Below are 22518 nucleotides of genomic sequence, written 5' to 3'. Positions count from 1 at the left end.
TTTACTGGGCTCGTGCTTCAGGTCACAGTTTATCTCTGAGGGAAGTCAGGGCAGGAACTGAAGCAGAAACCACGGGAGAATGCTGCCAGTAGGCTCACTCACAGGCTTATGCTCAGCTAGCTTCCTGTACAGCCAGGAGAACCTGACCAGGTGTGGTGCCACCCAGAGGTGGCTGAGCCCTCCTACAACAGTTACCAACCCCAACAGTCCTCCAGAGGCATGCTCACACGCCAGCCCTTTCTCTCAGATGATTCTAAGCCATGCTGACAATGGACGCTAACCAGGACATCCACCTCAAGACATAATTGAGCTCTCAAAGGCTAAAGCTAAAGACAGGACTGTCAAAGCAAGAGGAGGAAAGAAACAGTACACAAGGATGTTTCATTTAACCCAGCTGCAGAGGTCTCAACAGAAACTTTGCAGGCTGGAGAAAAGATGAGATATTTACAATGCTGACAGAAAACAAACAAACAAAAAGAAACCCGCCAATGGAGATCACAATATTCTGCAGAGCTATCCTTTAGAAATGAAGGAGGAAGGGCTGGAGAGATGGCTCAGTGGTTAAGAAATGAAGGAGGAATTACAAAAACATGCTGCTGCCGGGTGGTGGTGGCCTTTAATCCCAGCATTGGGGGAGGGGGGCGCGGAGGGGAGCAGAGACAGGCAGATTTCTGAGTTCGAGGGCAGCCTGGTCTACAGAATGAGTTCCAGGACAACCAGAGCTGTTACACAGAGAAACTCTGTCTCGAAAAACCATTAAAATAAAATAAAATAAATAAATAAGTGAATAAATAAATAAACTGGCATGGCCACCTGACCTGTCATATAGGAAATCCTAGAGAGATGTCGCAGTGGTTTGAACACTTGCTGCTGCTCTTGCAGAGGACTTGGGTTTGGTTTCCAGCACCCACACAGTATCCCACACCATACTGCAACTCCATGTCCAGGGATCCAGTGCTTTTCCTCCCTTAGTTGCTTTTTGTTGGGTACTTGGTCACAGCAATAAGAAAAACAACTAATATAACAAACTAGTAGTAAAGGACCAACTTGTGCATATACACTTTCCCAGAACTGATTCTCAAAGAAACAGAAAACTCGAAGATACAAATAACAAATAATATTAAACCTGCAATGAAATGTCACCTTTCAGAGAAAAGCCTGGGACCAGATGGCTTCACTCTTGAATTCTACCAAACATTTAAAGAACAACTACTAATTATTCTTCAACAGCACAAAACACTGAAGAAGAAGCAGTTCTCCTAAACCTGTTCTGTAAGGTCAGCATTAGTTACTCTGGGACCCAGACTAAACAAGGACACAAGGAAACTAAAAAAGCCACGGGCCACTCTTCCAAAAACCTTCAACGAAACACTGCCAGACTGGGTCCGATAAATAGTACACTGCAGACTTGATAAGTAGATAGGAATCATGCCTGGAATGCAAGCGTGGTTCGACATACACAAACCAAAAAATACGGTATACCAGACCAAAAAAGACAAACTGTATGTTTGTCTCGGGAGACCCAGGAGAAAACTAATTATGAAATTCTGAGTTAATTAGGTATACAAGGAGCATATCACGATATGACACAGGCTATGTGTAGCAAACCGGAAGCCAACATGCAGAACCAGGGAAGGATGGAAGCTTTTCTGTAAGACCGGAACAAGTTCAACCCTTTCCTTCAACAGACTTCTGAAAATTCTAGGACACAACAAGACACACTAAGTAGGAGCTGTGTAGGGATGGAAACCTATACTAAAAAGGGCAAAAGGTCATGCGAGCTAGGTATCATTGCACCTCGAGGAGCTAGGAAAAAGCAAATGGGCAGAAAAAAAATTAAGGCTATCCAAATTAAAAGTTACAAGTCCCATGGTCACTGCTTGTAGACAGCAGGATCGCGTACAGAAAACACTAAAGATTTCCAAAAATTATTGCAACCAATGCACCAAAGTTGTTCCTTTCACCCCGTACCTTAGCATTTCCTTCATCTTTGCCCTTTAAAATATCTGTGTTGTTTTCTAAGTTACATGTTTGTTTATTTTGTGTGCCTGTATGTATGTGGGTTCGCATGTGGAGGTCAAAGGACAACTTTCAGGAGCTGGCTCTCTCCTTCTGCTGTATCGACGCAGGTCACCAGGCTGGGTGGCCAGTGCCTTCGCTGAGCCATCTCGGCGGCCCCATCCTTACATAAGCCTTTTTATTAGTGTGTATTAAGTGCAAATAGGGATGAGCTTATGAAGACAATCTTTTAAACATATGTACGTCGGCCATTTCAAATGGAGATTACATTGAATGCACACCCGTGTTTATACACATACATATACATGTATTTATATTTATGTATGTATCTATATTGAAGGAGACACCACCTCGCCCTACACAGCAGGCGCTCCCTCATGGACCCTGGATTAGGCACAAACCATATCCAAGCACCTGTTTTTACAGAGATCCTTTATTAAGCAGGGAAGAAAATTTAAAGTGGTTTCTTTTTCTGACTAAAGCAGAAAAACAGCAGCAAATGACCTTGCAGGTGTAATTTTTTCAGAATTTCAAGAAAAAGGGGAAGCCTGTGTTAGGATGGGCTAGGATGCAGTGGTATATTTTGATTGGGCATGTTAATTAGGGCAGCCAAAGGGGTCTTTAGATTGCTGGATTTCAATACTTCCATAGCTGGACGTTGGTGGTCAGCCTCAGGAGGAGGAAGTGGCCAAGTGAGGGAACAGACCTTGGTGGCTAGCTGTAGGGATGTCTTCTAACGGGTTTAGCACAGCAGAGGGAATGGGGAGAAGGAAGGGCAAGGCCCGCCAGAGCCATGCTCGCCACACTCGAGCTGGTCAGAGCCCTTTGTGTATAAAATCTGGAATTCACAAATGAGAGCAAACACGTCATATTTCTGTGTCTGACTTACTTTGCTTAACGTGATGATCTCTAGCTCCATCCATTTTCCTGAAAAGGGTACCATTTCATTCTGGTGCGTGTGTACCACGTTTTCTTTTTTTTTTTTTTTTTTTTTTGATTTTCGAGACAGGGTTTCTCTGTGTAGCTTTGCGCCTTTCCTGGAGCTCACTTGGTAGCCCAGGCTGGCCTCGAACTCACAGAGATCCGCCTGGCTCTGCCTCCCGAGTGCTGGGATTAAAGGCGTGCGCCACCACCGCCCGGCACCACGTTTTCTTTACCCCTTCCTCTCTTGACAGGCTGATAACCTGGCTATTGTGAAGAGTGCTGCAGTCAACATGGATGTCTAAGCGTCTGTGTGATATGTTGACTTAGCCTCCATCGGGGAAACACCCAGAAGTGCTGTACTGAGCCTAATGGTGGTGGTTCTGTTCCTAGTTCTTTGAGAAACCGTTTTGTATTCCGACCAGCAGGGTGTCCCAGCAGGCTCCCTCTCCCCCACCTTGCCGTGTTTGTCGTTGTTTTCTCAGTGGTAGCCATTCTGATCAGAGTGAGGGGAAATTCGCATTTCTGGGGGCTAAAGGATGCTGACAGTTTTTCCCATTTATTCCACCGTAGTACTCTCCTTTAGATATTAACCCTCCGCCGGATGTATAACTGGCCCATTTCTCCCGTGTGAGCTCCCTTCACTCGGAGGATTGTTTCCTTTGATGCGGAGAAGCTTTTCAATTTCCTGCTCTCTTACTTGTCAGTTCTTGGTTTTGTTTCTTGAGCTCTGGGCGGCCTTTGGAAAGTCCTTTTATGGGCCAGCATCTGGAAGTTTCTCAGCACTTTCCTTTCCCAGCTTCAAAGTTTGATGTTTACCAAGAAAGAAGATCTGTTTTTAATTCCTTTTCACCCAGGGCAGGAGGGAGGGATAGAGCTTCATTCTCTGTGCGGATCTTCACTACGCCTGGCACTGTGTGTGGAACAGGATTTTCTCCAGTGGATTCTTTTGGAACTTTTGAAAATTCAGGCAACAGTGTGGGTTCAGTTCTAGGTCCTGTGTTCTATTCCAACGCCCAGGTTCCTGTCTCTGTGCTAATAACTGCGTTTGTTACTGTGTCTCTGCCGATTAACTGAAGTCTGGAAGTAGAATGCCTCCAGCATTTTTCTTTGTGCTCAGGATCAATTTGCTATCTGGGGTCTTTTGTGCTTTTGTGTAAAATTTAGGATTGTTTTTTTCTAGTTCTGTGAGAATGTCACTGGAATAGATATGGGGATTGTATTGACTCCTTTGTACACCCTTTTTGTTGGTATAGCCATTTTCTCTGTATCAATTTCAGATAAGTCCAAATTATCTAAAAAACAAATCAAGGAAACAGTCCCTGTCATGGGAGCTACAAAAACAGAATGCCTGTGAGTAAGTTTAATCAAAAGTCAGATGATCTCAACGGAGTGGCGCATGCCTTTAACCCCAGCACTATGAGGGCAAAGGCAGGCGGATATCTGTGAGTTTAAGGCCAGTCTGGTCTACAGAGCGAGTTTTAGGACAGCCAGGGATGTTACACAGAGAAACCCTGTCTTGAAAAACCAAGAAGAAAAGAAAGAAAGGAAAAGAAAAGTCAGATGATCTCTAATGCAGACTTGAAACATTGATGAAAGAGACTGAAGAGGACACAAAATAGGAAGAGTCCATGTTCATGAGTTAGAAAAAAAAACAATGTTGTAGAAATAGCCTTACTTCCTGAAGAAGTCTACAGATGAAATGCAATCCCTATCAAGATTTGAATGGTGTTTCTATCAAATTAGAAACAAATACAAGCCTGAAATTTACATGCATACAGAGAGAGAGAGAGAGAGAGAGAGAGAGAGAGAGAGAGAGAGAGAGAAAGAGAGAGAGAGAGAGCAACCCTGAAATAAAGAACAAAGTAGGAGTTAATACACTACCTGACTTCCAAATACACTGCAGGGCAGGGTGTGGTTCAGGGATAGACCTTGCACTTGGTATTCACAAAGCCTTGAGTTCAGGGGCTGGAGAGACAGCACAGTGGTCGAGAGCACAAACTGCTCTTGCAGAGAACCCATGTTTGGTTCCCAGCACCCATGCCAAGCAGCTCATAACTGCCTGTGACTCCTGCTCCAGGGGAATCCAGTGACACTCCTGGGTGCACTGTACTCATGTGCACATACCGACATACAGATGCACATATATACACATAGTTAAAAACAATAATGATAATAATAATAGACCTATTTCTCCTGCAGTTGTACATAAAATGTTTTTACATTAAAAAAGGACAAATACTATAGAATTATATTACATGAAATATATAGAATATGCAAATTCATAGAGACAGAGAGATTAGACGTTATCTCAAGATGGAAAAGAAAGGAATATAGAGCAATGATTTCCTAAGTACAGAATCTCTGTTTTGTGTGATGGAAAAGTCTAACACATGGACAGTAGTATTAGGACATAATATCATTAATGTAATAAATCAATAAATTAAGGTAATTAATGACTATCATAAATATAATTATTGAGTGAATACTGCAAATGTAATCAATGAACACCACACATGTAATTAATATCATGAGTGTAATTAATATCATTAATATCATTAAATAAATAATTATAATAATAGACCTTTTTCAAAACCCTATGTTCAAAACCCAGCACCGCCCCCCAGACACACACACACAAAACAAATTATATACAAATAATAAAGGAGCATGAGTCTGCTTGTTTAGTGTTCTGTTATGGAAGGCAGGATGGCAAGACTTGGGATGGTTTTCATTACTCCACCCTCGGGTCTCCCCTTTATTACCTCTCTGTACTTAGATACCTAGATGTTTAAAGGATTGATGAGAAAGAAAACGGAGAAAAGGTAAGAAATCACATTCTTTTATTTTGTTTTGAGACAAGTTCTCACCATGCTACTATGGGCTGGCCTAGAACTAACTATGTAGACAAAGCTGACCTTGAACTCACAGAAATCTGCCTGCCTCTGCCTCCCAAGCGCTAGGACTAAAGGTGTGCGCCACCACACCTGGCTCATTTTTTTAAAAAAACACTTCATTTATTTTATGTGCGTTGGTATGAAAGTGTCAGATCAGCTACCATGTGAGTGCTGGGAATTGAACCTGGGTCCTCTGGAAGAGCAGCCAGTGCTCTTAACCGCTGAGCCATCTCTTCAGCCCCAACCTGGCTCATTTTTAAAAAAGAACCATGAGAACATTTGTTGCCTGGAACTGCTCTAGTACCACAGAGCTGTAAACGTCATTCCAGTTAGACTGGCTAATGATCAGGTGTGCTACCACACCCCTGAAATCCCAGCTCTGGGAGCAGAAGCAAGAAGATTACTGTGAACTTAAGGCCATCTTGGTATACCTACTGTGCTTCATGCCAGCTAGAGCTACATAGCAAGAAACAGTCTCAGAAAACAAAAACAAATGGACTGTCTTAGTACCTTCAAGTTGCTATAACAAAATACCATTGACTTGAATGCTTTATAGACAACTAAAAGTTATTCCTCATAGTTTTGGAGGCTAGAGTTCCAAGATTTAGACTGGGGTGCCAATAGATCTGGTGTCTCTAGAGGGCCCACTTTCTGACTCATGAATGACCAACTTTTCTCAGTGTCCTCACATGAAGGGAAGGTTGAAGGATCTCTCTGAGGCATCTTGATGAGGGCACTGATCTCATTTATGTGGCAGATTCACCCTCCTGACCTAATACACTCCCAAAGCCTCCATCTCCAAATAAGATCACCCCACGTGTGGTGATATTTTTTTTGTGATCTAACAAATAAGGCTCGCCTGAAGATCAGGGTACGGAGCTAAGCCACTAGTTAGCCATAGAGGCCAGGAAGTGCTGGCACACACATTTAATCCCAGCACTCGGGAGGCAGAGGCAGGTGGATCTCTGTGGCTTCAAGGCCACCCTGAGCAACACAAGATTGATCCAGTCTAAAAGAGAAAGAGAGCCAGGCAGTGGTGGTACACATCTTTGATCCAAGCACTTGGGATCTCATGCCTTTAATCCCAGCACTAGGGAGGTGGAGAAAGGAAGTGATGTGGCTGGGTGGAGAGAGGAATGTAAGGCAAGAGGAGACAGGAGGTCAGTCTCTTTCAGGCTGAGGAGTTCGTGAGGTAAGAGTTGGTAGCTGTGACTTGCTCTTTTGTCTCTCTGATCTTTCAGCATTTACCCCTATATCTGACTCCAGGTTTTCTTTCCAGTTAGAATTCAGGCTACGCTCCAGGCATAGCCCGCAACATGTGGATTTCAAGGGTGGAGGTGGGCGTGCCGAGGGGGGTAGGGGGGCACCCAGACAATCAGACCTTGGATGGGAGAGAGGCCTTCATGGAATTTGGAACTTTGCCCTCAGCAGGGACAGAGGGGCAAGTGTAGGGAAAGAGGCAAACGCGGGTTGAGGTTTCGTTGCTCAGTTGGGATTGAGCCAGGAAGGATAAGTGTGTGACCAGAACACGGGTCTCTAGGAAGCTGTAACATTGATAATAGTGAGGGTCCTTTATCTGTAAGAATGGATACATGTTGGTCCAAGTTGTCTGGTGACATTTTGGGGCTAAGTATTGACACCACCAAGCTGGTGATGTGATAAGGGTCATTATATTTACATCTAACTCGAGTCCCTTCTACCATAACCCCACTGTCTGCCGCTGGGTGGTCTTGTGTGAGAAGCAAAACCCTTTTTCCTCCTGGTAAACAGAGACAGTGTGAGTGCAGCCTACATGCATCGGTGTTGCTCTGGATTCACTTCTGTTGCTGCGATGAAACTCTTGTCTGGAGTCGCCAAGCTCTTCTACCTGCCCGACTGTGATGTGTTGCTCACCCGGCTCCTATTACCCTCCTTCTGCACCCCTCTGTTTTCCTTCGGTGCCAACCCTTGCTCATTTCGAGAACACTGTGGTGATATATTATTTGAAATCTAAGAAATAAAGCTTGCCTGAGGATCAGAGGATAGTGCCGGCCACAGAGTTAGCCATAGAAGTCAGGCAGTGGTGGCACACACCTTTAATCCTAGCACTCAGGAGACAGAGGCAGAGATCCGTCTGGATTTCTGTGAGTTCAAGGCCACTCTGGGCTACATGAGATTAATCCAGTGTAAAAGAGAAAGAGAGCCAGGCAGTGGTGACACATACCTTTAATTCCAGCACTGGGAACATTGAGACAGGAAGTGATATGGCTGGGCAGAGAAATATAAGGCAGAAGGAGACAGAAACTCACGCTCTTGCAGGCTGAGGAGCTGGTGAGGTAAGAGGTGGTGGCTGTGGCTTTCTCTGCTTCTCTGATCTTTCAGCTTTCACCCTGATATCTGGCTCTGGGTTTTTACTATAAGACCACCATTTAGAATTTGTGCAACAGAACACTGTTTCTCCTTCTTTACACAAGTCACCAATGAGATTATAAAACCCCGTAGGGCAGGCTGAGGAAAGGCACTCATATGGAGGGAGGAGTGTCCCTGCTATAGCAAACTTAAGGGGCCGCTTCCAGACCTAGCCTGGAGAACTGAAACCCGTGTTGCAAGCCACCCATCACTACTCTGTGAATGAGGCCCTGCTGACCATCTGCAAAGACCCAGGGCTCTGGCTTTATTGGTTGCTGTGGCAACCCCTGGCCTTTGGGACACTTGGCCATTGTGTGCCGTTGTGTCCCATTAAGTCTGTGAAAGCTGCCAGCTGCAAGTGAAGAAAAGAATGTCCTGAGACCCTGCCAGTCCTTTGTCTTAAGCTGAGTGAGATAGGGGAATGAAAAAGCATTCTGAAGCCCCGAGAGGCTGCGGGGGAGGTGTGTTGCTTTCTAACCATACAAACAGTCCACACAAAGTTTTCCTGTGTAAAGGTCCTGAGCAGTGCAGTGAAGACATGCCAGATGCCATCGTCAAGGTTTTTGTCAAGCATTTAGTGTTTAGTCAATGACTGCAAGTAGGCATTGCTCCTGAGCCAGACAAATAGCAGTGACGTGTGTGTGTGTGTGTGTGTGTGTGTGTGTGTGTGTGTGTGTGTGTGTGTGTGTGTGTGCTCATGGGCATGTGACAGGGGTTAGCATCTGTCACTCTCCACCTTATTTTATTTTTTGAGACAAGGTTTCTTTGTGTAGCCCTGGCTGTGGTGATATGTTGTGTACCCTAATAAACTTGCCTGAGGATCAGAGGACAGAGCCAGCCACTGGATTAGACACAACACAGGCAGAGGTGGCACACACCTTTCATCCCAGCACTTGAGATCTCATGCCTTTGCTTGGGAAGCCCATAGGCCTTTAATCCTAGGAAGTGATATGGCAGGGCAGAGAAAGGTATATAAGGCGTGAGGAAACAGGAACTCACTCTCTCTAGGCTGAGGATTTCGTAGAGTTAAGAGCTGGGGGCTGGTTGTTCAGCTTCTTTGATCTTTCAGCTTTCACCTTGATATCTGGCTCTGGGTTTTTTACTAAAAGACCATCTAAGATTCAAACAACACCTGGCTGTCCTAGAACTCACTGGGTAGACCAGGCTGGCCTTGAACTCACAGAAATCCACCTGCCTCTGCCTCCTGAATACTAGGATCAAAGGTGTGCTCACCAGCCTGGCCTCATATCTTTTTTGAGATGGACTCTCTCACAGAATCTGCAGTTCTCAGATTGAGCTAGACTAGCTAGCCAGTGAGTCCCAAGGGTCCTTCTGTCTCTACCTCCCAGTGCTGGGATTACAGGTGTGCTCAAAAGTGTGTGCCTTGTAATGTGTGTGCTGCGGCTTAGAGTCAGGTCCTCAGGCTTATGTGCAAGCACTTTACAGACTGACCCATCTCCCCAGCCTCAGAGGTGGCATCCCTCTGAAGGTTGCAAACAGTTGGGAGACATGGGTAATCAATGGGAAAGAATCTGTTTATATATAAATAAAATTTATTTTTATTTTTATATTCATTGGTGTTTTGCCCACGTGTGTGTTATGTGAAACTCTGAAACTGTGGTTCAGACAGATATGAGTTGCCATGTGGGTGCTGGGAATTGAGCCTGCGTCCTTTGGAAGGGTGGCCAGTGCTCTTAACGGCTGAGCCATCTCTCCAGCCCCAAGAATCTGGTTTCTGCACCATACCACACACCTCCTCTGCAGGTGACCACTGCAGTGTTTGCTCTCTTGCATCCCTGTGTTTGAGCTTCAGGGTCAGCAACCCTGTGTCCAGGACCTGTGGTCATGGTTACCCTCTGGTAGTTAGCAGAAGCTGTGCACGCGTGTCCAGAGCTCTTTCCTGCCCAGGTGGCACAAGTGAGACACAGGTGTATCGGTGTGAGTGGGACCTTGACACAACCTGGTACAACCAGGGCCACCAGTCTCTGGCCTGGCATCTCTGGGAACTTACAAGCCCATTCAACTTCTAAGTCTGTCAGCCAAATTAAGTTAGATATAAAATACACCAAAGGCTGGGGATATGGTTTGCCTAGTGTCCCTGGAGCCTTGGGCTGGAGATCCAGCACAAAACCAGGCATGGTGGTGGTGCCTGCAAGCCCAGCACTCAGGGGGTAGGGGAGGGTGGCTTCAGGAGGATCAGAAGTTCAAGGTTGACTTTGGCTACATAGTACCCTGTTTTTAAAGGGGGGAGCGGCTTTGAATGTCGTCTGTAAGCAATAAATGTGAGTGAATGCCCTTGCCCCTGCCACTCTCCCTGCGGAGTAAATGCCCTCCCTGGGAGGATTTTTGTTTGGGTGCTGTTTGGTTTCCTGTAATGCGGCATTGTGCTTACCAGGCCAGCACTGAGCGGGCAAACCCGGAAGCGGTGGTTCAGGTTCTCTTCCTGCCCTTTTACCTGAATTCTTCTCACCTTGTGGATCACAACATTGTACTCTCCTCTTCAGCCATCCTGCTCCAGCCCACTGTCCCATTGCACCGGGCAGATAAGAGGAAGCACAGGAGCTAATTAGCATTTTAATTACAGCTAGTGGGATGGGAGAGGTGGGCAGGACTGAGGCATTAGCTATCTGGATAGAGCAGAATTTTCAGCTTGGCTTGGTGGAGGTAGACCAGAATTACTGCGGAGCCACCACTCGGCTGAGGCAAAAGTTCTCTTTGCTTGCCATGCGTCTGATAACCACCGTGCTGTTTAATTGATTTTAAATTTCTCTTTGGTGTCTGATCACACTGAAGGAAAAGGCACCACTCGGTATTAGCCTACTTTTTTTTCCCTCCAGGAGACAGGCTTTCTCTGTGTAGCCCTGGCTTTCCTGGAACTCACTCTGTAGACCAGGCTGACCTTGAACTCAGATCCACCAGCCTCTGCCTCCTGAGTGCGGGGACTAAAGGTGTGCACCACCACTGCCTAGCAACTCACCTTTAAAACTGTCTATTCTCAGCTAGTTTCCCAGTCTATTTCTTTTGCTTAGTTGATTGGTTGGAGAAGGGGTGTGTGTGTGTGTGTGTGTGTGTGTGTGTGTGTGTGTGTGTGTGTGTGTGTGTTTTGTTTTGTGACAAGGTCTCATATAAAGCAGGCTGTCCTAGAACTCAACATATATCTAAGAATGACCTTGAACTTCTTCCCCCTACATCCACCTCAGAGTGCTAGGATAGCCTACCACCATGCCTGTGCTGGGCATAGAACCCAGGGCTTCATGCATGCTGAGCAAGCTCTCTACTCACTGAGCCACCTCGACAGCCCTGCATTTCCTGTTCTGGAAGTTTCACATCAGTGGAGTCATCTAACATGCAGCTTTTTCTGTGACATAGCCCGTGTCAGCCCTTTGTTCATCTCTGTGATTATCTATTCATCCGTTGATGGACGCATGGATTATGCCAGCCCCCAGGCTATTGTGAACAGTGGTGCAGTGAGCATATGGGATGGTGTGTTTAAGTCCCAGGCTATTGTGAACAGTGGTGCAGTGAGCATATGGGATGGTGTGTTTAAGTCCCAGGCTATTGTGAACAATAGTGCAGTGAGCATATGGAATGGTCCGTTTTCTTGTTACATTAGCATCTTAGTGGAATCTGCCGTATGGCAATTTTGTTTAACTTTTTTGGTTTTTTGGTTTTTTGAGACAGCCCTGGCTGTCCTGGAACTCACTCTGTAGACCAGGCTGGCCTCAAACTAAGAGATCCTCCTGCCTCTGCCTCCAGAGTGCTGAGATTAAAGGTGTGCACAGCCACCTCCCAGCTCCCTTTAACTTCTTGAGGAACTCACAGATTTTGTTATTTTTAATTAGCCTCCCTCTATAGCCTCTGAACTTGGTCTCGGTGCTAGGATTGCAGGACTGTACCACTACACCCTGTTTAGGAACCTGTAAATCTGGGCTATAAAATGGCTTAGCCAGTATATAGTTATTGTACTTTTGTATATAGTTTTTCTTTTGTTAGTTATAACCTTTTGCTTTTTTTCTTTTTATTAAAATAGAAAAGGGGAAATGTGGTGGTAATCTAATTGTACTGAAATGTGATTTTGATTGTATGTTAATAAATAAAGTTCAGATTCTCAGCAACAAAAGCTGAGAATCTGAACTCAGTTGCTGAGACCCATATGGTGGAAGGAGAGAACTGACTTCTAGAATTTGTCCCCTAACTCTACATTTCTACATATACATCACACACACACACACACACACACACACACACACACACACACACACACACCTGTTAAAAAGAAGCCATAATTCTTTTATTCACTTATTTATTGAGATGGGGTCTTGCTATATAGTAGCCCTCACTGTCCCCAAACTCCATAATCCTGCCACAGTGTATTAGTTTTCTTTTCTCTCTTTCTTTCTTTCTTTCTTTCTTTCTTTCTTTCTTTCTTTCTTTCTTTCTTTCTTTCTTTCTTTCTTTCTTCCTTCCTTCCTTCCTTCCTTCCTTCCTTCCTTCCTTCCTTCCTTCCTTTCTTTTTTGTTTTTGTTTTTGTTTTTGTTTTTTGAGACAGGGTTTCTCTGTGTGGCTTTGCGCCTTTCCTGGGACTCACTTGGTAGCCCAGGCTGGCCTCAAACTCACAGAGATCCACCTGTCTCTGCCTCCCGAGTGCTGGGATTAAAGGCGTGCGCCACCACTGCCTGGCTGTATTAGTTAGTTTTCTATTGCTGTGATAAAACACCATGACCAAGGCATCTCACAGAAGGAAGGGTTTGTTGGAGCCTACGATTCCAGAGGGTAAGAGTCCATCACCGTCAAGGTGGGGAGGCATGGGAACAGCAGGCATGATGGCTGGCAAGCTGAGAGCTCATATCTTGAACCACAAGCATGAAACAGAGCGACTGGAAATGGTGTGTGTTGTTTTTAATCTAAGTCTCAGTCTTACAATTCACCGATAAAGACTAGAGAGTCAGATACTGGGGTGAAAACCTGCTAGCTCAGAGAGGCCAAGGAGCAACCATCTGACCTTCCTCCTTAGCTGGTGTCTCAAAAGAAGAGCTTCTCTTCCATGGTTCTAAACCGAAAACACCGCCAGACTTGAAGTCCCTCCCTACTACTTCCTGTGCATTTCTCTGTCCATCTTCCTGACTCTCTCTTGCTCTCAATGGCTGCTTCCAGTCAACTAGTTGCTGGCTCTGCCTCTTGCACCAAGGTTGATTTTATTTAATTAACACAATCTCAGGATTCACAGTGTGATCAAATATCCCACAACAAGTCTGGGCCTTAAATTCTCAAAGCCCGCCACCAGTGACATACTTCTCCCAATAAGCCCAAACTTCCCCAAACTGTGCCACCAACTGGGAACTAAATATTCAAATACATGAACCTGTTGGGGACATTCTCATTTAAAGCATCACACATGGGCTTTCTCCAGTTCTGGAATTGCATATGTTTGCCATCACATAAAAGCAGAACCCAAATATCTGAACATCCACACCAACTTCAAGACTAAGGATTGTGGAGTTACTCCACAGCCTCCTCTGTCCTCTCTCCCATTTCGGTGTCCCACAAGCCTACTTTGTGTTCTCATGGCGACCCTGGTGTCCAATAGATCATCTGAATGCATGTCCTCTTCTCCTCTCAGGAAACCGGACAGCATGGCTAGGTCACCTCTTCTGGAGATGTCTCTCCACAGAAGTCAGAATAGACACTGTGCTTGGGGTGAGCTCCAGCAAATCCCACCCCTCCGCTCTGATCATGTCCGGCTCTGCCGTTATCAGGATCCTCCCTTCACTGTCCCCACATCTGACACCACTGAGCACTGCTCACCTCAGCTCTCCTTCTTTGGCTTTGGAATCTACTTAACTTTGCAGACACACACACACACACACACACACACACGCACGCACGCACGCACGCACGCACGCACGCACGCACGCACCTGCCTAGTCCAGAAGGAAGCTCCTCATCTTCCCATAGCACCTTGCACATACCAGCCAGTCAGTCACGATTCTATGCTGGAGTTGTTTGGTTGCTTGGTTTTGTTCTCGAGGCAAGTGCAGTCTTACAGAGCATCACTGGCTGACCTTGACCTCGCTCTGTAGCCTAGACTGGCCTTGAACTCACAGTCCTCCTTCATCAACCTCCCAAATGCTGGGACTACAGGTGCACTACCATGCCTAGCTTTTCGTTTTGTGCTCTGTGAAGTTCACTGTTGACAGTGAGCTGGGAATTCTTTTTATATGCATACCTTGCCAGGTTATTTTAGGAAATTAATGACAGGTTGAATAAAGCAGCCTAGTACATTGAATTCTCCCACCCTTCTGATCATAGCCCTCTGCCAGAGAATTAAGAACGTGTTTTATCTGATTTCTTCCTCCTATGCCTAAGTGACTCAGTGCCTTGCTTGTAACAGCTACTTAATTAACTCTTGTTGATTGAATTAGTGGGCAAGAAAGTGAATGAACAACATGAATTCTTCTGAGAATGTCTGACAGAGATTGTATTTTGTGATAAGCTTAGTTTCAGTTGCAGGGCACTGAAATGTCACACGTCACTAGGATACATTTTCCAAAATGACTTGTCATTGAAAGTGCATGAGTGTGTCTCTCATTTTGATGGGCTATTCAAACTTTCATGCTCAAGTCCTTTAAGATTCTTTAAGATTCTCAAAAACATATTTATTAAAATAAAATGTGTTCATTTTATTTTGTGTGTGAGTGTGCTTGCCTGAATCTGTGTATGTGTGCCACATATGTGCTTGGTGCCTGAGGAGGTCAGAAGAGGCCAGCGGATCTCCTGGAACTGGAGTGAACAATGGTTGTGAACCATCAAGTGGGTGCTGGGAATTGAACCCAGGTCCTCTGCAAGAGGGTCTTGTTGAGTCATCTCTCCAGCCCTTCAAAGACATATTTCATGGGAGAAGCTTGACTTCTGTGAAGTTTCAGTGCCGTTTGAGACAAGTGGCCTTAAGTGGGAGGTGGTGACTGCTTTTTCTACATAGTTACTCTGCTGCTGAATTAGTAGGCTTTCTTGAGTTGGACATATTAGAATCAACTTTTTAAAAACTCATTAAATTGTCAAAAGAAGAATATGGTTTCTAAGTTAATTTATGGTCACAGTTTTTGTGTTTGAATTTTCGAGACAGGGTTTCTCCATGTAGTTTTGGTGCCTGTCCTGGATCTCACTATGTAGACCAGGCTGGCCTCGAACTCACAGAGATCTGCCTGGCTTGGCCTCCTGAGTGCTGGGATCAAAGGCATGTGCCACCACCGCCTGGCTTATGGTCACAGTTTTAAAGCCTGCTGTTTTCTCCCTATTTTTTCTCTTATGAAAAGAAATGAAATGGATTCTCTGAATGGCTTCCTTTTGAGACAGGATCTCACCATGCAGCTTCTGGCTGGAACTCACTGTGGAGAGCAGGTTCCGTCTCACAAAGGTCTGCTCGCCCCTTCTTCCTAAGCACTGGGATTAAAGTCATGAGGTGCCATGACCAGCCTTGAACTACATCTCCCCACCTCCCCCACCCCCGCCACCTTTGAACCTTCTATCTACTGTGACTAGGGTAACTTAATTAATTAGTTTATTACAAGTACAGCAGTGTTTGGGGTCAGGCAGTCCAATAACCAACGTGGTCACCCCTGAGAGTACCCTCCCTCAGATCTGAAATGGGGGGGGCCTTGTTTGCTAGACAACTGGCCAGATATCTGGAGCCAGACAGTGTGCGCTTTGGAGCATTTCAATCCATACTCACGTGACAGCCTTTCCACCCAGGAAGAGTTAAGGTCTCCAGAACACAGCACAGCTGGCTGAGGTGGATCCTCCCAGAGACAAAAAAGTTGAACAGAATCTACTACTGTCCAGGGTCCATCATTCTGTCCATGACAACAGAAACTGCTCCAGTACCGGCAGGTTAAAACAAAGGTGGCCAGGCTGCGAAGGAATTTCTACACTTATTTACAAAGGCATTGTTCAGGTAGGAACTTGTAACTCTTATTCCTCATGTTTCCTTTTGATTCAGGGGACATCTGTGAGGAAAACACCACTGGCCCTCTTCATTTATGGGAGGAAGGAACTTGGATTTGCCCTAACAGTGGTAAATGTAGACAAATTTCTAAATGGTCTTATTAAATAAAAAACACGGAGCCAAATGTAGGAGTGAAAGCCTTAGATCAGGGAAATAGTGAGAGCCACCAGTCAACCTTACCTCACCAACTCTGCAGCTTCCAAATGCCATGACTTCCTGGCTACCCAGGCTTTTATTGCCTTGCTATTCTGCCCTCTCATTGGCTAACTTAGCCCAGCTACCTCACTTCCTCTTCCTAGCAGCTCTGTCACTTTCTGTTTGTCTGTACAGACCTCCAGGCTTCTATGATTAGTACTGGGATTAACGGTGTGTGTCACCCTGCTTGGCTCTGTTCCCTAGTGTGGCCTTGAACACACAGACCCTGCCTGCTAAGGGATTAAGGGAGTGTGCTACCGCTGCCTGACTTTTGTGTTTTCTTAAAATGACTTGCTATTTCCTCTGATCTCTAGGCAAACTTCATTTATTAACATACAAATAAAATATCACCACATTTCGGCACAAATGAAATATCACCATAGTTAGCAGGTGGTGCTTTAATTATCCACAGCCCAGATGAGCCTCAGGCACGAGACCCTAGATAGGGTGACAGTGTAGGAACCCAGGACTGCCTTGGTTTCAAAATGGAAAGTTTCGTGTGCTAGGAATCTCTCCATTCCAAGCACATTGGGACAGCTTGTCATCCTAAGACAGTATGTCCTATGAAATGGACACCAGTTGTCTCCCCACACACACTGGATACCCAAGCTCCCTGAACAGCCCATATAGGAACAGGTTTGAGATTTCTGAGCATCTAGCACTGAGTCATCAGAGATGTCTACTCTGAAGATTCCTGTCTGAATTTCCTTCCCCGGAGCACACGCTTGTCCTCACTTAAGGGGGTTCTTTTTTTTTTTTTGGTTTTTCGAGACAGGGTTTCTCTGTGTAGCTTTGCGCCTTTCCTGGAACTCACTTGGTAGCCCAGGCTGGCCTCGAACTCACAGAGATCTGCCTGGCTCTGCCTCCCGAGTGCTGGGATTAAAGGCGTGCGCCACCACCGCCCGGCTTTAAGGGGGTTCTTAATCCAACTCTGAGTTGTTAGGTGTGTGTGTGTGTGTGTGTGTGTGTGTGTGTGTGTGTGTGTGTGTAGGTAGGTAGGTAGGTAGGTAGGTATACACATGGCAGAGGTGTGTGGAAACCAGAGGTCAACCTTGGATGTCTTCTTCAGTCACTTTCCACATTGTGTTTTGAGACGGGGTCCCTCCTTCTCCTGGAGCTCACTGATTTGGTTAGACTGGCTAGCCAGCGAGCCCTAGGGACTCCACCTGTCTCCACTTCCCCTGGCACTGGGGTTGTAAGCACATACCACCACACTCAGCTCTTTCTCAGGGCTCTAGGGATCAAACTCAGACCCTTGTGCCTGCAGAGCAAGCACTTTACTAGGACCATTTCTCTAGGCCTCTATTTTTCCATCTAGAGAGTGGGCATGCTCATCCTGTCTGCAGTGTGAAAGATGAAAGGAAAAGGTATGTAAACTAAAGTGTATGTTCAGCACAAAATGTGCTTGATTGAAGAGTATTTGGCATACAGCGAAGGAATTTGTATCCTAAGAGCCTTCGCTACAAAGTGGGCAACCATGAGTTTAGATGTCTGTTGCGGTGCTGGGTCCCCGTGGGCCTAAGTCTGTGTTTATGGTCTCTTTCAGGACAGCCAAGAGTGAAAGGATCCTCTTCCTGAAGGAGGGGGTCATGGCCTTCTTGTTGATCGCCCGGCGGGTGGCCTGCAGCTCCCAGAAAAACCTCTGCCTCTTCACACGTGGTAAGCCCCCAAGGCCTTGGCATGACCTACTCCCCAAGAGACACAGTGATGACTAGGGGTCTCTGGTCAGAGTCCTCAAGGACAGAAGGATCTGGCTGCTTCTGGAGCTTTCCCAGCGTTCTTCAGTGAGACTGTCACCATTACTGCCATTGTGGACAACACACCTGTCCACAGATGGACAGTTCTCAAGTAGGAGTTGATGTGGCTGAGTGCCACTCTGCTCGGGGTGGTGGCCTCTAAGGCAGAAGGACCCAGAAAGGAAGAGACAGGGCTGGGGTTGATGCCAAGGAGTAAAGAAAGCCACAAAAATGAGGCTGGGGCATGTCGCTCAGTGGCAGAGTGCTTTCCTAGCACACAAAGCTGAGGGTTTACTCCCCAGCTCTGTATAAACCGGCATTTGGGCTGAGGAGATGGCTCATTAGATAACAGATTTACTGTGAGTGAGGACTGGAATTCAGATCTTCTCACAAAAGCTGATGGGGGTGGCAGCCTGCTTATAATTCCAGCCTTTAGGAATTGGAGACAGGAAGTCCCAGGGTAGGACGTCGAGTTAGACCAGTCTGATCAGGCCAGGGTTCATCAGGATACCTCAGGAGAACAACTGAAGAAGACACCTGACATCAGCTTCTCGTGTCCCGGCACACAACATTCACATGCACAAATACACCAAAGGGTGATGTGGGAACCACTCATAATCCCAGAACTCAGAGTTCAGGTCAGGAAGATCAGGAATTCCGGGTCATCCTCAGCTATATAGAAATATACATGAGACATGTTAAAAAAAAAAAAAAAGCTGAAGTCACAGGTACGCTGCCAATGGCCATATAATCCCAGCGTCCAGGAGGTTGAGTTGGGAGGGTCAGGAGTTCCTCAAGTACAGGCTTGGCTAGGAAGGAAAGAAGGAAGAGGGTGGGGAGGGAAGAAGGGAAGGGCAAAGGAAAAGTGATGAAGGGAAGAGCCCCCAGCTGATAACTGTCTGGCTCGAGTGTCTGGGCACTGAATCCCGCTGTGAACTCTGACCCACTCCGTCTAATCATGCGCAGCATGGGGCTGTCTCCAAGTGCTGACCTGCAGCGAGTCGGGATCTGTCACCAAGTCACTAATTGTACTTATTTATTTTTTAAACAAGGTCTCTTTAGCCTATTAGCTCCATAATCCCAGCACCCAGGATGCTGGGGCAGAAGGATCATGAGTTTAAGGCCAGTCTGGGATGTATCCTAGGGAGTTCTAGGCCAACAAACAGAAAAGGGCTGAGGCAATGGCTCAGTCTTTTTAACCTGGGTTGCAGGAATCGAACTCACGTAGTCAGGCTTGAGTGGCAAGTGCTTTTACCAGCTGAGCCTACTCTCCGGTCTTAATAAAAAGGGTTTGCCACACAAAGATGAGAATCAGCAGCCACATAAAATCTGGGTGTGTGCAGTGGTACACACCTGTAATTCCAGCATGGTAAAAAGAGGCAAGAGGGGCCCTAGGGTTTCTGGCTAGCTAGTCTAGCCAGCTCATTCAGTTCCAGAGTAACGGAGAGACCCTGCTGCAAAAAGTGAGGTTGGAGAGAGGGAAGAGTCACCACCCTACTTCAACACATGCACCTTACACATACACACACACACACACACACACACACACGTCCCATACACATGTGCACACACACACACACACACACATCCCATACACATGTGCACACACAAACACATACACACATCCCATACACACACACACACACACACACACATACACACACACACACACACACACACGTCCCATACACATGTGCACACACACACACACACACACACACACACACACCAAATGAATGAATGAATGAGAGGAAGGACAGTGCAGGGCTCTAGCTGGATTTTACCTTGACATTGTTTAGGTTCACATACAGAACAATTGTTTTCTGGGAACGATATTTTCATTTATTAAGACCAAAGAGTTGGCTCAGCTGGTAAAGGCATTTGCTACTTGTGCTGGCTAGTTTTATATCAACTTGACACAAGCTAGGGTTGTCTGAGAGGAGAGACCTCAATTGAGAAAATGTCTCCGTAAGATCTGAATGTAAGTAAGATCTTAATTAGTGATTGATGGAGGAGGGCCCAGCCCATTGTGGTTGGCTCCATCCCTGAGATGGTGGTCCTGGGTTCTATAAGAAAGCAGGCTGAGCAAGCCATGATGAGGAAGCCAGTCTGCAGCACCCCTCCATGGCCTCTGCGTCAGCTCCTGCCTCTGTTTCTTCCCTTCTTGAGTTCCTGACTTCCTTCAGTGATGAACTATGATATGGAAGTGTGACTCAAGTAAACCCTTTCCTTCCCAACTTGCTTTTGGTCATAGTGTTTCATCACAGCAATAGAAACCCTAATTAGGACACCGCTCAAGCCTGACAACCTGAGTTCAAAACCCAGGTCGAAAGCCGGATTTGGGGACAGGAGCTTTTAGCTATAATGCCAGCACTCCTGTGACAGAAGCAAGAGAGCTGGCCAGAAACGTGAGGGTCAGCTAGCCTAGGGTCTGCAGCACAGCAGCAGATGTGAGGGCCAGCTAGCCTGGGGTCTGCAGCGCAGCAGCAGATGTGAGGGCCAGCTAGCCTGGGGTCTGCAGTGCAGCAGCAGATGTGAGGGCCAGCTAGCCTGGGGTCTGCAGCGCAGCAGCAGATGTGAGGGCCAGCCAGCCTGGGGTCTGCAGCGCAGCAGCAGATGTGAGGGCCAGCTAGCCTGGGGTCTGCAGCCCAGCAGCAGATGTGAGGGCCAGCTAGCCTGGGGTCTGCAGCACAGTGGCAGAAATAACAAGAGACCCTGCCTCAACAGGGGGTGGGAGGAGTCGGGGGCAGGAGGGGGACGGGGGGGAGGGGGGGGACAAGAAAGGAAAGGACTCCTAAAAGTTGCCCTCTGACTTCCACATAGTCCCTGAGGCACATGGTGCATGAGTGTGCATGCATACACACTCTAAACTAACTAACAGTTATTTTTAAAGATCAAGAGGACATAAAGGGTGGGGTGGTGGGTGGTGCACGCCTATAATCCCAGCACTTGGGAGGCAGAGGCAGGTGGATCTCTGAGCTCGAGGCCAGCCTGGGCTATAGAGCTATTTTCAGGACAGCCAGGGCTACTCAGAGAAACCCTGTCTCAAAAAAAAAAAAAAAAAAAAAAAAAGGGAGGCTGTTAAGGACTTTTGTCGACTGTTCTCTGTGGTGTAAAGAACTGACCTTGAACCATGACCTAATGCCATGAACACCATCGTCACCACAGAGGGCGGGGTCCATGAACCTCTGTTACCTCCAGTCTTGTGTGCCCACGACATACTCCTACTTTCTACAGACCTTTTTCTTCTCTGTGATTCTGATAAGAATTCGAATCTGGGAGAAGTGTTGTTTTTGCTGAGGCACCAGATGAGGCGGCAGGGTATCCTCAGGGTCTGAGGAGTCGGAAGCATGCCCTGGCTTCCTTCCCTCCCTGGCCGGCTCTGGAATTAGTCACAAATCATGTCCATTTGTTTTTATTGTTTTTAATGTGGATACTAAGGATGGAGCTCAGGTCCTCACGCTTGTGTGTCAAGTACGTAACCATCTGAGCTATCTCCCCCCACCCCCTGCCCCATTATGGTTAATATTGATTGCCAACTTGACAGGGCCTAGAATCACGCAGACCGGTGGCTCTCAGCCTTCCTAACGCTGCCACCCTTTAATACAGTTCCTCATGTTGTAGTGACCTCCAGCCATAAAATTATTTCATTGCTATTTCATAACTGTAATTTTGCTACTGTTATGAATCGAAATGTAAATATCTAATATGTAGGATATCTGATATATGACCCCCAAAGGGGTTATACCCACCAGTTGAGAACAGCTGACGCCAGGTGGTGGTGGCGCACGCCTTTAATCCCAGCACTGGGGAGGCAGAGGCAGGAGGATCTCTGTGAGTTTGAGGCCAGCATGGACTACAGAGCAAGTTCCAGGACAGGCACCAAAGCTACAGAGAAAAATCCTGTCTCGAAAACTAAAAAAAAAAAAAAAAACCCAAAACCCAAAAAGAGAACAACTGACCTAACAAACCCCAGACATGTCTGTGAGGGAGTTCTAGATTAGGCTGAGGCGGGTCTTCCACAGGACCCACTTCGACTGTGGGCAGGACCATTCTAAGCACTGAGATTCCAAACTGAATTAAAGAGACCTCAAATCCGGGCATGGTGGTGCACCCCTTTAGTCCCAGCACTTGGGAGGCAGAGGCAGGCAGATCTCTGAGTTCAAAGCCAGCCTGGTCTACAGAGTGAATTCTAGGACAGCCAGGACTACACAGAGAGAAACGCCATCTTGAAAAATCAAAACCAAAACCAACCAACCAAACAAACAAAAAACCCAGGAGAAACCAAGCTGAGCACCAGTGTCCATCTCTTACTGGCTGTGGACACTGTGACCTCACAGTCCTGGCACAAGCCTTTCCT

At 46.5% G+C, this 22518-nt stretch overlaps 1 protein-coding gene across 5 annotated transcripts in view; it reads left to right on the top strand.

Moving 5' to 3' along the window:
• Positions 1–22518, top strand: part of Abat (4-aminobutyrate aminotransferase) — a 114424-nt gene that overhangs the window by 46988 nt on the left and 44918 nt on the right. For 2 of the 5 annotated variants that reach the window (XM_076577898.1, XM_076577899.1), the window contains 2 exons: positions 16222–16296; positions 17969–18081. In XM_076577898.1, coding sequence (XP_076434013.1) covers positions 18012–18081 — 70 coding nt within the window. In that variant the 5' untranslated portion in view covers positions 16222–16296; positions 17969–18011. Of the gene's footprint in view, positions 1–16069; positions 16177–16221; positions 16297–17968; positions 18082–22518 lie in introns of those variants that run through there. The other 3 variants (XM_006992123.4, XM_042283552.2, XM_076577901.1) reach the window with 2 other exon arrangements.

Source organism: Peromyscus maniculatus, chromosome 8 (assembly GCF_049852395.1).
Source record: "Peromyscus maniculatus bairdii isolate BWxNUB_F1_BW_parent chromosome 8, HU_Pman_BW_mat_3.1, whole genome shotgun sequence".
Taxonomy (NCBI): Eukaryota; Metazoa; Chordata; class Mammalia; order Rodentia; family Cricetidae; genus Peromyscus; species Peromyscus maniculatus.
Note: the sequence above shows the minus strand (reverse complement) of the source record. Positions and strands in the feature narration are given on the sequence as shown.